This window comes from Labeo rohita, chromosome 18, assembly GCF_022985175.1.
Source record: "Labeo rohita strain BAU-BD-2019 chromosome 18, IGBB_LRoh.1.0, whole genome shotgun sequence".
NCBI lineage: Eukaryota > Metazoa > Chordata > Actinopteri > Cypriniformes > Cyprinidae > Labeo > Labeo rohita.
Genome location: NC_066886.1, coordinates 1,674,494 through 1,693,463, shown reverse-complemented (window position 1 = coordinate 1,693,463; position 18,970 = coordinate 1,674,494). Strand labels below are relative to the sequence as shown.

The 18,970-nt window shown below is 30.3% G+C and overlaps 1 protein-coding gene across 1 annotated transcript in view; it reads left to right on the top strand.

The window, feature by feature from the left end:
- Positions 1-18,970, top strand: part of LOC127181019 (transcription initiation factor TFIID subunit 4) — a 113,737-nt gene that overhangs the window by 12,887 nt on the left and 81,880 nt on the right. The window contains exons 5-10 of the mRNA XM_051135488.1: positions 1,729-1,851; positions 3,545-3,634; positions 5,816-5,965; positions 8,347-8,422; positions 10,451-10,565; positions 18,019-18,188. Of these exons, the coding sequence (XP_050991445.1) occupies positions 1,729-1,851; positions 3,545-3,634; positions 5,816-5,965; positions 8,347-8,422; positions 10,451-10,565; positions 18,019-18,188 (724 nt within the window). The remainder of the gene's footprint in view (positions 1-1,728; positions 1,852-3,544; positions 3,635-5,815; positions 5,966-8,346; positions 8,423-10,450; positions 10,566-18,018; positions 18,189-18,970) is intronic.

Below are 18,970 nucleotides of genomic sequence, written 5' to 3'. Positions count from 1 at the left end.
ATATGCTGATTTGCTGATCATGAAACATTTCTGAATATTATCAATGTTAAAAACAGTTGTGATGCTTTATATTTCTGTAGAAACCATGATACATTTTTTCTTTCAGGATTGAAAGAGAAATAGTTTATGATTTTATAAATGTTTTTTACCGTCACTTTTGATCAATTTAATGCATCCTTGATGAATAGAAGTATTAATTAATTTCAAAACAAGATTGTACTGACCCAAAACTTTTACATAGAAATAAAGTCACAATTCTGACTTTTTTCTCAGAATTGCAAGTTTATATCACACAGTTGTGAGTTTTTTTTTTATAAATCGCAATATATAGAGTTTATATCTCTGAATTGTGACTTTTTTTTTCAGAATTTAGTTTTTTTTTCTCAATTCTGAGAAAAAATTCACAATTCTGACTTTATAACTCGCAATTGCAAGTTTATATCTCAGAATTGTGACTTTATTTCTCAGAATTGCAAATTTTATATCTCACAATTCTGACTTTATAACACGTAATTGTGAGTTTATATCTCAATTCTGGGAAAAAAATGTCAGAATTGTGACTTTATAACTTGCAATTATGAGTTTATATTTCAGAATTGTGACTTTATTTCTCAGAATTGTGACTTTTTTTTTCAGAATTTAGAAAGAGTTTATATCTCACAATTTTGACTATATCGCAGTTGCAAGTTTCTATCTCAATTCTGAGAAAAAAGTCAGAATTGTGACTATATCTTGCAATTCTGACTTTATAACTTGCAATTGCAAATTTTATATCTCACAATTTTGACTTTATAACACAATTGCAATTTTATATCTCAGAATTCTGACTTTATTTCTCAGAATTGCAACTTTTTCTTTTTTTTTTTTTTTTTTTTTTTAGAATTTTGAGTATTTCTCAGAAATGCAAATTTTATATCTCACAATTCTGACTTTATAACATGCAGTTGTGAGTTTATATCTCTCAATTCTGAGAAAAAATGTAAAAATTGGGACTTTATATATCGCAATTCTGACTTTATAACTCGCAATTGCAAGTTTATATCTCAGAATTCTGAGGATTGTGACTTTTTTTCCGGAATGCAACTTGGAGAAAAAGTCAGAATTGTGACATATAAACTTTTTTTCAGCAATTGCGAAAAGTGAGAATTGTGAGATAAAATGTCTCAATTACCTTTTTTCTTATTTTTAGTGGCAGAAACAGGCTTCCCTAGGATCCTCTATAGTAATGAAAACTTGAGGTTGAATGTGTTTACTTAATGCCACAATTCATAAAATCTGAAAATAGGCTTGATTTTCTTTTGATTTTGTGGTGGAATGTGGCCTAGAAATGCTTGCATGATATTTACCCATCCATTAGTACTGTTTGAGATTAGTGTAGACATCAGTCTGTGTGAGAGTAACACGCCATCAGCCTTAAAAAAGACTTTTGATTGACACATTCTCTAACCTCAGATGATTGACAGCTTTGTAGCATTTAAATGGAATTTAGAGGATTTCATTAAAATACTTTATTTACCCGCGAGGGTCGATTGCTGATTATGGCAACAAAAGCACAACAGAGCGCGTCTGTGTGAGTCAGAACCGGATAAACTGTTTACTAACACGAGCAGCCGTCCAAATCAAGACACGCGCTTCAGCTCGGCCTGTGATGTGTCATCGCGAGGCACCGGTCTGATGTCTGGTTCCACATGTCGTTAAAACTAACGAACCGTCTCGCTCTCTCATCAGGAAATGCAGGAGAATGTGAAGAAGTGCAAGAACTTCTTGGCGACGTTGATCAAGTTGGCGTCCCATAATTCCCCATCCCCAGAGACGTCTCGAAACGTGAAAGCGCTGGTGCAGGATTTACTGGTACGTGTGGTGCTTTTGATCCAGAAACATCTGAATTTGTAAATCATTAGCGTGTAGAATGTTCATTTTGTCTTTCATGAAAGTCATCACGAAAGGCCTCATTTTACATCCTGAATATTACACCGCACTGCATCATGTTTGCTAAATGAAATCCAATACTTGTTTCTTAGTCATTTTGGGTGCTGATTCCAAAAATAGTACCTGATTTGATCTAAACATCACTTTCTTACAAAATAAGATGCATTTGCTTTCAACATCCATTTGTGTGGTAAAGAAGTCTTGTATTGTCCCCTAAAAACTGCCACAAACACACAATTCCTGTCTCAGTCTGAGCCAGATTACAACCATTTGATAGTTTCTTTTCACGTGTGAATGATTCTAAACACATTATTTTATGCCTGCTGCACCTGTGTGTGTTTTATGGCATCCAAAGCTTGACAAACAAAAATGTTTTTATCTTAATTTTTTTATGAATATGGAGTTTTATTTTTATTTTCATAATTTTTTATGAATATGGAAAAACTAAATTATTATTTTTTAAAATGATACTAATAAGAAACTAAAACTTCTAAGAGAAAATCGGCAGCCCGTATAATATATATATATATATATATATATATATATATATATATATATATAATTAAATATTAATTAAAAATTAAAGTAAAAAAATGTAAATAATTAAAGGGATAGTTCACCCAAAAATTGAAAAATCCTAATGCTACTTTTTGTAATAATCTATTTAATGCTTTTCTCATTTAACACATAATTTATTGACTTTAAATTCTTTTGAATATAGAAATCGAAATAGAAATAGAAAGCACATTAAATGTAAGTAAAGTGTCTACTTTTAAGGTTTCAAATAAGGTTTTGGAGAAAAAAATGTCAAAATGTGGTTGAAATAGTGTTACATTGTCATTTAGTGAAACACAATATTTATGTAAAAATACAAAGGAAATGCTTATTTTTACTTGTACATTAATATATATATATATATATATATATATATATATATATATATATATATATATATATATATATATATATATATATATATGTATAAAATAATAAGGGAGCATATTAAATTTTATTGTGTTTTAAATGAGTAAAAAAGTCTTACTGACAAATAAGCAAAACCTAGGATAGTGGCAAATGTTAAAAATGTAGAATTACAGCTAATTAGTATTTGGGGTGAAAGTAATTTGTCTTTTAATATGTCATAAATTGATTTTTGTTGTAAATATGCCTGACAAGATTGTTAAACTGAATGAGATTTAAGTGGGTGTCTTTTGTAAATTAGGGAAAAATGTGTGATATTTATTTTTTGCTCAGAAAAACAAAAACAAAAAGGCAATTAAATTAAACAGAAAATTTTAAATATATTTTTGGAAAAACAACAACAATTTAAAGCAGTATTACACTTACTGTTTTTATGCTTAAACCCTTTTTCGTTTTTTATCCACATATATAATGTGATGGAAAGTTGATATATTTTTGAACTCTAAATCTTCAAATTAGCTATTATATGACCCCTTTTTTGCAATAATTTTTTAAGATGCTGTGCTTGTGTAAGGTCAAAGGTTAATTCATTTTCATCCTGCACTAATCATCTCCTCTTCATATAGTTTGCATGTTTTTTTTTCCCACTGTACACGTTCACATCCATCTGAACTTCTGCTGTCGTTTCTCTCAGGATGCGAAGATCGATCCGGAGGAGTTCACCAGCCGGCTACAATCCGAGCTGAAGTCGTCTCCGCAGCCGTACCTGGTTCCTTTCCTGAAGGTATGTTAACACGTGCGCATCCTCCATCTCTGACACGGCTCGCGTTCCTCGCGGTCAGTAGCCGGCAGGCGTGTCCAGCCAGGCGCAATACGTGTCACATCCTGCCCGGTCCGAACTGGCACGCCAATGCGGCCGCGCTGTCATGCGATGTTAGTTCGCTTACGTCAAAATCCTCCAGAAATAGACATCGGCAGCCCGCGGTGTCCTCACGGGGCCTGGGATCTCAGCGAGATGTCTTTGATTACTGAGGTTAATGATCTTTGTCGGACCGTTCGGCCTCTATGAGAAAAAATGACAGTTTACACACTGGAAATGGAATTGGAAATACACATATGAGATGCTGAAGTTAAAGTTGGTTTTCTGATATTTTGGTCTCTACTAGTAGAGTATTTGTAATATGTGACCCTGGACCACAAAAAATCTTAAGCATATTAATTATATCAAAACTTATTTTTTGATTAGTAATATGCATTGCTAAGAACTTCATTTGGACAACTTTAAAGGTGATTTTCTCAATATTTTGATAATATTGCACCCTCAGATTCCAGATTTTCAAATAGTTGTATCTCGGCCAAATATTGTCCTATCCTAACAAACCATAAATCAATGGTAAGCTTATTTATTCATTTATTCAGATGTTGTAAAAATCTGAATTTCACCTGAAATTGACCCTGACTGGTTTTGTGGTCCAGGATTAATATCAGTAGTAAAGAGCATGATTAGAAATGTGCAAAAGTTTTTAAATGACAGTTTTAATGGTACATTTATAAACCCTTTCAAGCTTACAGATTCAAATAGATTTACTGACATGATAAACAGCAGGCTTTACATTTTCAAAGCATAACATTAAAATAAAACACCTCAGGTTAATAAGGTACAATTTTAACTTTAACAGATATCATTATACTTCCCCAGTTGATTCAGCACTTTTTTTAACAGTTTTGAATTTTGAAATGATATGTTTGATTATGCACAAGGCATTGTCTAATTAAGTATGCACTTATTTGCATAAATCTTCAAGACAGAAATCTGAACTTTGCTTCAAAATTCTTGTTTGATTTTGAAATGTTAGATTTAAAGATTTTCTTGGATTTAACGTTTCATTAATCAGAAAATACTGTCAACAGACAGAAAAAATCACCATGCTTTTAGGAATAAAATATTAAATATATCAGGCGAATGATGTATGTGACCCTGGACCACAAAACCAGTCTTAAGTAGCACAGGTATATTCATAGCAATAGCCAAAAATACATTGTATGGGTCAAAATGATTTTTTTTTTAATGCCAAAAATCATAAATGTTTCATGAAGATATTTTGTAAATTTCCTACTGTTTCCTACCGTATATCAAAACTTAATTTTTGATTAGTAATGTGCATTGCTAAGAACTTCATTTGGACAACTTTCTCAGCGATTTTCTCAGTATTTTTTTTTTTTTGCACCCTCACATTCCAGAGTTCCAAATAGTTGTATCTCAGCCAAAGATTGTCCTAACAAACCATACATCAATGGAAAGCTTATTTATTCAGAATATATATTGGAATTTAACTGTAAAGTCTGGCGTATGTAAGTGATGCTGAAGTGGAGAAAAATCTCATTTTGATAAAATGGCCTTAAAAGATATAAACTGTAACTGAAATCTGCAGACACAAATTGATAAATAGATAAAGTAATACTTTATTTATGCTTTATTTCTGAAGCAAATAGACCAAAGTCTCAGTGTTAGGATTAGGACAAATAACAAAAAATGAAAAACAATGGTTTTGCCTGCAGTGTCTTACCTTAAATGTATAGAAATAATACAAATAAACAGAATAATTGGCTTTAGTCTGTTGAGTTATTGAAAAATGGCTGCATTCCCACCTCAGGTGTGCCTTATTGTTCATTAACTCAATGGCCTCTCGTCAGTTATTCCTTATGTATTCCCAGTGTACTGGAATCTACACAAATGTTGGTGAAAAACTAACCCCTAACCCCTTACACACAGATACACAGGTTCAGATAGTTAGTGGGTTAATATTCGACTTAACATGATTCTGATCAAGTGTACAGCAGTGGGTGTAAAAAAAAATTAGAAGTGGTGACATTTTTTGCATTAAATGAGATAGATGTTCATATAAATGTTTACTTTGAGACTAACTTTGTGTTTGTGTGCATGTATGTGTGTTTGTGTTTGCAGAAAAGTCTCCCTGCGTTGCGTCTGTCTCTCCTGAACAGCCAGCAGTCTCTCACTCAGCCTCTGCAGCCCAACAAAACCAGCGTGACGCCGGTCCAGACGGGAGTGAGTGTGCGGCCACACCAGCCCAACAGCACCACCGTACTGCCACAAGTATGTGCTGACCTCTCATCTTCCCAAATATGCTTCACTTTTCTGTTTTTCATCCATACAGTTAAACAGGAACAACAGTATCTGAGTAGTATCTAATATCTAACATCTGATACACTTATTTAAAGAAGCAGATTTAAAGACATGTGACCCTGGACCACAGATTTATACATCATTTCAACTATTTGAAACTATTGAAACTATTTGAAAATCTGGAATCTGAGGTTGCAAAGAATAAAATATCAAAATATTGAGAAAATCACCTTTAAAGTTGTCCAAATGAAGTCCTTAGCAATGCATAATACTAATCAAATATTAAGTTTTGATATATTTACGATATAATTTTTTGGCATAAAATAAAAATAGATCATTTTGACCCATACAATGTATTGTTGGCTTTTGCTACAAATATACAGGGGTTGGACAATAAAACTGAAACACCTGTTTTTTTAAAAACAATTAGTACATTGTTGAGCCTTTTTGTGCCCAATGCAGCATCATTTCATCCTGGGAATGACAAATATAAGTCCTGCACAGTAGCCAGAAGGATTTTAAGCTATTCTCCTCTTGCAAAAAAAAAAAAAAAAGTGGCCAGGTCACTATGTGATGCTGGCGTAGGAAAACTTTTCCTAACTCGCTCTTCCAAAACATCCCTCAATAATATTCAGATCTGGTGACTGTGCAGGCCATGGGAGATGTTCATCTTCACTTTCATGTTCATCAAACCACTCTGTCACCAGCCTTGTTGTGTGTATTGGTGCATTATCATCCTGATACAAGGCACTACTTTCAGGGTACAATGTTTGATCCATTGGGTGCACATAGTCAACCTTCACTCTCTGCTCTTACTGGTGCAGTGTGCAATCAGTGAAGATAGGCCACCAGGCTGTGCAAACATATCCATGAAACCTCCAACACTATATTGGCCAGTGTTTCAGTTTCATTGTCCAACCCCTGTACATATGTGACTTAAGACCAGCATCCAGGGCTTTTTGACCAAGCCAAATGGCTTTTTGACATCTGACATATTAAAGACGTGTTGTAAACGCCATTAAAAAAAAATGCGTCTTCCCGATGATAATGCACACATCCTGCTCTTATATGAATAAAAGAGTTTGATGTACTATGTGACCATAATATTTAAAAGCCAAAACGTTTGTTGAAACTGAATAGTTTCATTTTAAAATCAAAATCACAGCCATGACCTCATTAACATATGACTGCCCATATTTACATATCATATACTCGTTATTTAGAAGCTTGCTTAAGCCATTGTTGTTCATTTTAGATGCAAAAGATGCAAAAACACTATTGATAGATATTATATGTTATTATTATGCGTTGTTTGTTGGTACATATAAATGAAAATGAATAAATATGATTTTTTTTGTTAATGGCTTTTTGAACTTTTTGAACTTTTATTTTTTACTTTTGCTCATTTATTTGATGGCAAATATGGTAAAAATGTGAAATATTATTACAATTTAATATGACTGTTTTCCATGTAAATATCTGTTAAAATGTAATTTATTCCTGTGATCAAAGCATCTTTACTCCAGTCTTCAACATCACATGATCCTTCAGAAATCACTCTAATATGCTGATTTGCTGCTTAAGAAATATTTCTGATTAATACTAATATTGAAAACAGTTGTGCTGCCCAATATTTCTGTGGAAACTGTCATACATTTTATTTTTCAGGATACACAGATGAATAAAAAGTTCAAAAGAACAGCATTTTAATTCATTTATTAATGTAATGCATCCTTGCTGAAAACTAATTTCTTGCTGACCCACAACTTTTGACCAGTAGCTTATATTGGATGTCTTCAAAAGGCTGAAAAAGCTCTCGTCCGGCCCTGTATGTGACATATGTTCACAGTATTGAATATTGACTGTGAGTTTGTTTCGTCCTGTAGTACCTGAGTTTGTGTCCTGTAGCCGTTCTGAGGTTTTCCGTGCCTCCTCGAGGTTTGTAGGCTCTGAGCTGTAATGTAGCGCCAGTGTGTCCGGGCACAAGAAAACAAGTCAGAGAAATATGCAGGCGGAGGGAAAGTGGAATGGATGGATGGGATTTGCTCAGGGCGGCACTGAGGGACTCACGGGGGACGGAAGCGTCTCTATTAGTGTTGTTCCTGTTTTCTGCCCCTCTCCTCACTTTGTCACTACCTTGTTTTCTTCCGCTCTCTCTCTATTGTGTTTGGAAAAATTCAGCCTGTGTGTTTCATGCACATTTTATTAACACCCAAATTCATCTCCATGAAAACATGGTGTAATTACTATGTGATCTATGTATATTTTACACACAAAACTGACTGATTGACTCACTGTAGACGACTTTTCAGATATCAGTGTAAACAGGAGTAAATCTTGTATGTTTGTAGGGTATCAAGAGGGCAGCGGGTCCTGGCAGCCAGATACGGATGCCTGTGGTCATCACGCAGACTGTGCGAGCGACAGGTGAGCAAACACCTGAGATGCACAACAAACACAGATGACCTTCGAAGCTAACAATCAGTCATTATTCATTCATTCATGTGCACTGCATGAAGCTCCTGCCGTTTGATCACACACACATACAGGTGTGTGCATACAGATTTGATCTGAGTCTTTCTGTTCCTGTCCATCTTAGTCTGATCTGTTATATTTTAGCCCTTAAAGTGGATTTTCAGGGGGGAAGTTTCTAAAAATACCATCTCCTGTAGCTGTGGGCTAAGAACATGCCTCTTAAAATCACGTTCAAATGCACCCTGGCAGTCACTGTGTGTGTGTGTGTGTGTGTGTCGACACATTGAGGAGTGTATAGAGACAGACAGAGAGGAAAATATATAAAAAAAAACAGAGAGATGCATGCAGACAAAAGCAGAGAATCAGTAAAAATGGCATCTCGTCCTGCTGTTCTCTCCCTTTTTGGGTGCTTCTCATGAAACCTCTCAAGAATTTGCCCAGGTCTCAAGTCAAATTTAAAAAATTAGAAATTATTATTTATAAGTAATCTCTTTGTTAACACGTTACTTGAAGCTTTTATATATAATTCATTATATAATGCATTAATTATGCCTTGCAATGCACCTTATAATAATTGTACAGTTATAATATGCATTGATTAATTGTTACACTATTAGTGTATAATGCATTAAAATACATGACAAACAACATAATAAAGCATTTTAACTTGAGTTAAAATTATTTATAAAATGAATACCTATATATTGCATTATGCTTAAAGGTTTCAAGTAGAGCTGTAAAACAAATAGTCGCAATTAATCGATTCAAATTAAAAGTTGATTAAAATGTTTGCATACCATGTATAAATTCACATGCATACATGTATATATTAAGGGAAAATATGTTACATTTATATGTGAAATATTTATATGTAATATAAATTATATACAAGTGTTTACACATAAATACATAAAATATCTGTAAAATATATACATATGTGTGTGTATTTACATATACATAATAAATATACACAATACACACATATAGTATGCAAACATAAACTTTTATTTTGAATCGATTAATTGTGACTAATCATTTTGCAACTGTAGTTATTGATTGTTATTTTTGTTTTTCTTTGAAAGAAAATGAAGCATGTTTCCATTGTGACATTATTTTAATGACAGTTAAGCACATTCCCCCCCTAAATTTCCATTGAAGTATTGCAAAAAAAAAAAAAAAATCCATTATTATTATTATTGTAATTCAAAAAATTCTATTATTAATTTTAAATTTGTGTAATATATAATTTATACATTTATTTATAGCTTCATTATAATGTATATGATTTTATTTATATATTTATTTGTTTTTTATGGCTTTTATTTTTGCTAAATTCATTTAGTACATTAAAAATAATGTATTATATTAAAGAGAATCTGTATAAAAAAAGAGTAGAGATGCTACAGTAATAAGGCTTTTGTGGTCAAATGTGATCCAGGACCACAAAACCAGTCATAAGGGTCAGTTTCTTTTTTTTAAATTAAATTAATTAATTTTTTAAATTAAGGGTCAATTTTTTAAAATTAATCTAGACATGGACTTCTTCCGAGATACAACTGTTTGAAAATCTGGAATCTGAAGGGGGAAAAAAATCGCCTTTAAATTTGTCCAAATTAAGTTCTTAGCAATGCATATTAATAATCAAAAAATAAGTTTTTATATATTTATGGTAGGAAATTTACAAAATATCTTCATGGAACATGATCTTTACTTAATACCCTAATGTTTTTGCCATAAAAGAAAAATATATCATTTTGACCCATTCGATGTATTTGTTACCTAAGACTGGTTTTGTGGTCCAGGGTCATAAATGTGTTTAATTGTCAAGAAAATAATGTCACAATGCAAAATAAAAATGTTTCTAAAACAGGCTGTATTGCAAAATATGAAATGTAACTGAGCTGAACTGGTTGAGACAGAGTGAGGTTTGATGAAAATAGGTGTGCAAGTTCATGATAATGCTGCCTTGTCTTTTCCCAGGTACTTTAGGGAAGCCTGTGGCTATCCAGACGGGCAAAAGCCCAGCGGGCGTCACCATACAGCTCTCAGGAAACCAGAAAAACAAGCTGAATGACCCGGGGGGAGGCTCCTTCAGGTACGGGGATGTGGGCTGTAGTACCGGCCGCTGGCACACGGGGGCAGCGTTTCACCAGCCTGCTCCTGATGACTGCAGGCCACTCTTTCAGCAAGGGCCGACCGCTGGCTCTCATCCGCCTTATGCTTTCTTTTCTCTCTTGTTTGCTGGAAACTGTCACTCTGAACATCAGCGAGACCGAACACATGAGAGAGCTTAACATGAATTAGTTCATGGCTTTAGCGTCTGGTACTGGACGTTGCTTTTTCCTTTTTTTTAAATGTGCGTAGTAATGGTAAAAACAAGCTAAAATACCTTATAATAAACATAGCACTATAGAAATTACAATATTTGCAATATTTATATATAATTGTAATGTAAATTATTATTGATACGTTATATATATATATATATATATATATATATATATATATACATTTTACTTTTTTCATATATAGATTTTTTTTCTATTTTTTTTTAATTAATCTTCTGTTTATATTGTTTATCTATTTTTTTCTATTTAATTTACCAAATAGAATTTATTTTAGTACTTTAGTAGTAAGTTAAAAAAAAAAAACTTAAAATGAACTTAGCACAATAGTAATTACAGTATTTTTAATAATTATATATTTAATTATATATATATATAATATTAATATTATATTATATTATTATAGTATTTTACATACATTCTTTTCCACATTTCACTTTTTTCATATATATTTTATATATAGATTTTTTCAGTTTTTTACATTATTATTTTCTATTTATATTGGGTTTTTTTCATTTAATTTACCAAAAAGTAATTTATTAATATTTTTATTTTTAGTCAACAATAACAATGTGCGTAGTAATTTCAAAACAAGCTAAAATACCTTAAAATTAACTTAGCACTATAGCAATTACAATATTTTTAATAATATATATATTTCAATATATATAATTATTCAAAATAGTGCTAAGTTAATTTTACGGTATTTTAGCTTGTATTTTAGAAAATTTTTTTTTTACATTTATTTTCTATTTAAATATTTTTTTAATTAATTTAGCAAAAATAATTTATTAATATTTTTATTTTTAGTCAACAATAACAATATTTAAAAAAAAAATAATAATAATTTTGAATATATAATATAATGCTTTTATGAATTAGATTAATTATTAGGTAGCTTAAGTAAAATGGGATAAATCCATTGTTCATTCAGTAATTTTCAAATACTTTTTTGTTTTTAAATGAGCACTTTGAATGAGCGTCAGAGCTCGGATGCGAGAGCTTAATGTGAAACAGGATGCTGTTTTTACCTTGTTTAATGTGCTTGGTGAACAAGCTTAAATACCTTAAAATAAACAACATTTTAGTAGTTATAGTTTATACAACTTTGGTTTCATACATTGTGGCTTACAGTAAGAAGTATAGTATTTAGCATGATAATTTCAGTGTTTATGAGACACAGATATGTGTGTGTTTTTGTGTTTGACCGCTGCAGTATTACATAGACAGACTTCAGCTCTTCTCCAAACTGAATTTAAAGTCGCTATCCTGATGCAATATGATGCAGCCTTGCAAAACAACTTGTTTTGGACAAATTTGCATGAGTCCTAATGACAAATTTCACACTTTTAAGAGCTGGAGCTGGTTAAACTCGATTGAAATCAGTTGTAAATCACGTGAGCAGCACTATCTGTGCGCCACAGTGAGTTGCTGCCTATGTAGGGCGCTTGGCTTCAGGTTAAGAAGTGACTGCCTATGTAGAGTGTGGTCAGTGAGGGTTTGTAAGAGAGCCGTTGTGTTTTGTGTGTGTGTCACAGGTCACAGAGTTCAGCGCTCTCTCTCTGCCCAGGGCTTCGGCCACAGGCGCTGATTGATAAACCAATAAATCTTTAGCAGTGTAGCTAATTAAGCTGTCAGGTTTGCTTGGTACTGATGACCCTTTACCCCACGGCGTGTTTCGTGACCATGATGTTTGTGATTGGCTCTCCACCCATCGGGTAACACCAGATTCAGCTGGAAGCTGTCTTTTTGTTTAGTTTAGTTAATACAGAAAACATTTACATTTGGGATGCAGATTTGTTTTTATTAAGTGGCTTTCACTATTGCTTTTCCTCATACTGAACAACACTATCCCCCAGTTTCACAGCCTAGTCCTGTACTAAAATGTAAGTCTGAGCTGTTTCAACTGACAGAAACTTGCACTGACTGATCTTAAAATATATCAGTGCCTTTGTTTGGTCTCAAGATGCACACCAGTAATGTTTTTTTCTCTAAGGATATTTATAAAATGACTTAAATGTCCTAATTGAACTCCTGGATTAGTCTAAGCCCTTTTCTTTTTGGAACACGACTTTATATACAGTCCAGTACTCTATATATCAGTGTTATTTTAGTATTATTTATATACTATTATAGTATTTATTCATATTTTTAATTAGCTTTGTTTTCTATTTTATTTTGGTTTTAGTATGTTTTTTTTTATTGTTTATTATGTATATTATAATATTATTTTATTAATATAATTTTAAATAAAATATAATGTATTGAAATATACTGTATTTTAATTTAATTAAAAACAATATATTTAAATATAATGGTAAACATATTTAAACATAAAAACTAATACAATTTAAACAAAATAAAACTTTTTAACTAAAATTAAAATGCAGACTGAAAATATAACAAGGGGAAAGATCAAATATCAAGTTAATTTGGCTTTAATTTATTAGTTTTATTTTAGTTTTTGTAGTTTTGCTTTATTATTATTATTATTATTATTATTACTTTTAGTAACTCAAACATTTATTTAAATTAGTTGCCAATACTACTATTCTCAATTAGACTATTCATTTTTAAGCTTTTTATCATATATTTAGATTTTATTTAAGTTTTTTTATTTAATTTAATTTACCAAGCATTTATTAGTTAGTTTAAGTCAACAATAACAACACTCTTTTGTATATATTTGAATATTTTGCAATAAAGTTAACAAATATATAACTTTTATGATCAATTACTAGGTAATTTTTCAAATTATATTTAGCTTTAATTAATAACTTTTAGTTTTAGTTTTTGTAATTCTATATTTTTTATTTTTCATTTATTTTACTTTTTGGTTGACATGACAACTATTCACATTTTTAAGCTATTTAAATATAATTTTTTAAATATTTCCTTTTTATTTAATTTTATTTCAGTTTTTTAAATTTAATTTACCAACCATTTATTAATAGTTTTAGTTTTAGCCAACAATAACGACACTCTTTTGTATATATTTGAATATTTTGCAATAAATTTGTATATTATGTATTATATAAATATTGCTGTTACGATTAGTTATTAGGTAATTTTTCAAATTATATTTAGCTTTAATTAATCATTTTTATTTTTTGTAATTTTACATTTTGTAATTTTTTTAAATTTAATTTACCAACCATTTATTAATAGTTTTAGTTTTAGTCAACAATAACAACACTCTTTTGTATATATTTGAATATAATATTTTGCAATAAGGTTAAAATATATTGCTTTTAGGATCAATCTTTAGGTAATTTTTCAAATTATATTTAGCTTTAATTAATCATTTTTATTTTAGTTTTTGTAATTTAACTTTTTTTATTTTATATTTATTTTACTGTTTAGTCGACGTGACAGCTATTTAAATTTTTAATTTTTAATTTACATTTTTTTTTAATTTACCAACCATTTATTAAAAGTTTTAGTTTTAGCCAACAATAACAACACTCTTTTGTATATATTTGAATATTCTGCAATAAACTCATAATATAATAAAAAGTTTATAATATGTTGCTTTTAGGATCAATCATTAGGTAATTTTGTGTCTATTTTGATTGCCGTTTCCAGTGCTTCATGACATGAGCAGATTGTCAAATCAATGATTCACTCGGTCCTTTTTCCACTTAAAGCTTATTAAGTATTTCAGATATTTATTTTTGCTTCAAATTAACATTAGAATGAGCTGGTTGGTTTGGTTGAAGGCTTAAAACTAATTATTACCTTTTTTGTTTTGTTTTTGTTTTTTTTAAATGGGGAAACTAATTGGCTAAATACTTGTGTAAACAAAGACACTGGGAAAAAAAAAGTTTGGGCGAAATAAAGTTTTAGTCCCCATGTTGACTTTTTTGTAATGGAAATCTGAATGGCACAGATCATTTATTTTAGAAGAAAGACGAATATGACACTCTAATAATACTCAGGACTTGCACACCAAACCATGGAGTTGCTCTCATTCATCTCTCTGGTTTGTGGCGGCAGCTAGGCTAACATGCTAACTCTGGGCAGTGCTAATCGCCTCTGTCAGCTCCTACCGTGGTGTCAGGACTCATAGACACCCTGCCCAGCCTGGGAGAGGCGTGCGGCCGCCGCAGCTCTGGCAGGGGGGCGACGGGGCCGTACGCGCACACACACGGGCACCGGGGGTGGCTGGACGCGGGCGCAAGATGCCAGGGGGTCAATGTCACAAACAGAGGTACAGACGCGGACGTAAATGAGAGTGGAGCTGAGTGAACTTTGACCTCTGTGACCGGAGCCATGAAGTTTTCAGCAGCGCCGCGGGCGCAGGAAACTCCGCCGCTCCCCTGCTAATGTGCCGTAATTAGGACACTGTTACCAAGGCAACAGGGAAAAATGGAGAAAAGTGATTGGTGGAAAAGCTGCCAGTCAAGCTGATGGAATGTCATGCTTGCCTAATAATGTGAAGGATCAGTGTTATTTTAGTAGTGTTTATATGCTATTGCAGTGTTTATTCAGATTTTGAATGAGCTTAGTTCAAGTTTTGTTTTTTTTATTAGTTTATTTTTTATATTTCTATTCAGTTTTATTTTTGTTTCAATTTATTTTGAGTTCTTTTACTTGCAGCATTATTTTATTATTAGTTATATATTTTATAGTGTCTGTTAATATTCCAATTTAGCTTTTATATGTTTTCATTGTAATTTTAGTTCAAGTTTTATTCATTTTTTGTTTTACAATTTTTTATAAGTTTATTTTTTATATTTCTTTTCAGTTTTATTTTGAGTTCTTTTACTTGCAGCATTATATTATTATTAATTATATATTTTATAGTCTTTATTAATATTCCAATTTAGCTTTTATATGTTTTCATTGTAATTTTAGTTCAAGTTTTATTCATTTTTTGTTTTTAAAATTTGTATTAGTTTATTATTAGTTTTATTTTTATTTCAGTTTTATTAGAGTACTTTTACTTGGAGTATTTTATTATTAATAATTGTATTATTAATAATAATAAGTATTAAATATTTAATAAATATTTAATAATTATTAAATATTTTATTAAAATATTTTATTATTAATATTATTTTATTATTAATATTTTATTATAAATTATATATTTTATAGTGTTTATTAATATTCCAAATTAGCTTTTATATGTTTTTATTGTAATTTTAGTTCAAGTTTTATTAATTTTTTGTTTTTAAAATTTGTAATTTTTTTTTAAATTTTCTATATTTCTATTCAGTTTTATTTTTGTTTCAGGTTTATTTAAGTACTTTTACGTGCAGTGTTATTTTTTTATTAATTATATATTTTATAGTGTTTATTAATATTCCAAATTAGATTTTTTTTTGTTTTCATTTTATTTTTAGTTAAATTTTTTTTTTTTTCATTTTTATTATTTTTTTTATAATTCTATTTAACTTTCATGCATTTTGTTTCATACTTTTAGTACTTCAGCAGTTTTATTTTATTGTTATTTATATACTGTTGTAGTATTTTCTTTCATTTATTCATTTTGAATTAGCTTTTTTATGTTTTTTTTTATTTTTAATTTTAGTTCAAGTTTTTTTGTGTGTTTTTTATTTTATTAGTTTATTTTTTAAATATTTTTCTATTTAGCTTTAATTTATTTTGTTTTGGTTTTATTTTGAGTACTTTTAGTACTTCAACTTGCAGTGTTATTTTATTATTAGTTATATATTTTGTAGTGTTTATTAATATTCCAAACTAGCTTTTATTTTCATGTTTTCATTTGAAATAAAGTTGTATTAATTTTTTTGTGCTTTTTTATTATTATAATTCTATTTAGCTTTAATGTATTTTGTTTCTGTTTTAATTTAAATACTTTTAGTACTTCAACTTAAAAGTTTTATTTTATTTTTGTTTATATACTCTTAGTATTTATTCATATTTTGAATTAACCTTGATTTTTCTTTTTTCTTTTCTTTTTTTTAAATTAGATTTTTATATTTTCAGCTTCATTTTTAAATTTTAGTTGTTGAAATTTAATTGTGTTAGTTTTTATTTTATTTCTATTTAGCTGTAATTCAAATTTTATGAGTCTAGTTTTAGTAGTTTTAGCATACTTTATAATTTATCAAATATTTATTTCATTTAATTTCAGCTTGATTTCATTCAGCGAAAATGATTTTAAACAGTTTTAGTTTTACACTGCGACTGACTGCTCAGTTGGAATGAAAAGCCACCTCTGTTGGAAAAACTGATCTGATTGAGTTTATTCTGAATTAAATTTCTATTTTATTAAACAAGGTAGTGCAGATAATCTGTTAAACATTAAACATCCGTTAAACATCCGATTTCTCTCATATTCAGTGCACATGTGTCAAGGACGACTCCAGAAATGTTTTTGGAAGAGGAACCAACATGGGACTCATATGTTTACACAAGATACGCTGTTTCTAATTTTAATGTTTTGTTAACTAAGGTCATCAAAATCAGAAGACGGCTTTCTGGGAATATTTTTAGATGAACTGGAAAGTAAAACAAACCAGTAATGCACTGAGCTGTCATGCTGAGTTCAGTTGTCCCTGTGACTTTTTCCAACAGAACTCAAATGCACATAATCACATTCTGTCATTAAAAAATGTCTGTGAATATTTTATTTATTTTATTTTATTTTATTTTTTTCTCTCACATGCACATTTCCATTCTGTTCATAAAACAAGTTATGGATAGTTTACAAATAATACTTCCATTCATTAGTTTAATTTAATTTTTTCATGCTATTTCATTTTATTTTAGTCATTCCTATTTTTTTTTTATTTTTTTTGTCTCATGCTTATTCACATTCTGTTCATAATACACATGATGCACAAATAACATTTCCATGAATATTTATTATATTTATTTACTTATATTTACTTTGTAATTTTTAAAAAATAATTTATTTATTTATTTAAAAATATTTTTAGAATATTTATTTATTATTTTAATTTTAATTGAATTTTTTAAATTTTAATTTTATTATTTTTATTTTTTGATGTTGATATTTAATAAAATATTTAACAAAAAATATGTTTGAGAAAGAGAGAAATATATATATATATATATATATATATATATATATATATATTTTTTTTTTTTTTTTTTTAATTAATTAATAAAATTTGCATTATTATGTTGATTGTTATCTGTACTACTCTGTGTAACTCTATAATAAGATAACGTGCAGTGAGGTCACCTGATGCTTGTTTTGTCTTGCAGAGACGACGATGACATTAACGATGTGGCATCTATGGCCGGCGTGAACCTCAACGAGGAGAGCGCTCGTATTCTAGCGACCAACTCCGATCTTGTGGGAACGCAGATCCGGTCCTGTAAAGACGAGGCTTTTCTGCCGACAGGTCTATTACACCGGCGAATACTGGAAACAGGTACAGTATCTCCATCACAAACACACCTCAACCGCGTGACTTGTTTACAGTGCTAAATATATGTTTAGAATTATATAAAAAGCTCGCACAAGGACACATAAACCCATCTGTGATGATATGGAGTTTTTCTGGAGAGCCTTGAGCTTTAAAGCGTTCTCCGTTCTTGTGAATGTAGGCCAGTCCACGGTCGCTTTGGGCCAACAGGAGCGTGTGTCCTTATTGTTCCACCAAACTCTCGCTGTATCAGAATTGCAATCATTTTTATTGTTCCTAGAACATTTTATGTTTGTGGTTTTGCATCTTTTCAGGTTGTGATCCACCCACACAAGTCAGTCGATTACCAGAGAAAAATGTTCAACTCATCCTTCCGTGTTTGTGTAAATAACAAAAAGAAAAGCACATTGCAAGATCGCTTGTAATGAAAGCTGAATGTTTGTCCGCCTAGATTTCCATCATATCCGCATATCTGTCAACATGTTTATTTAACCTGGAACATTCATCAGCATATGACCACCAACATTTATATCCAAACAAATGTGAGAGGTTTGGGGTCAGTAAGACTTTTTAGGAAAGAAATGAACACTTTTCTTCAGCAAGGACGCATTAAATTATCAAAACTGAGCGTAAAGATGTTTATAATGTTCCAAAAGATTTTTATTTCAAATAAGTGCTGTTCTTTTGAACTTTTAATTTATTAAACACTCCAGAAAAGTAAAATGTATGGCACTTTCAACAAATATATTGGGTGGCACAACATTGCTAATAACCAGAAATGTTTGTTG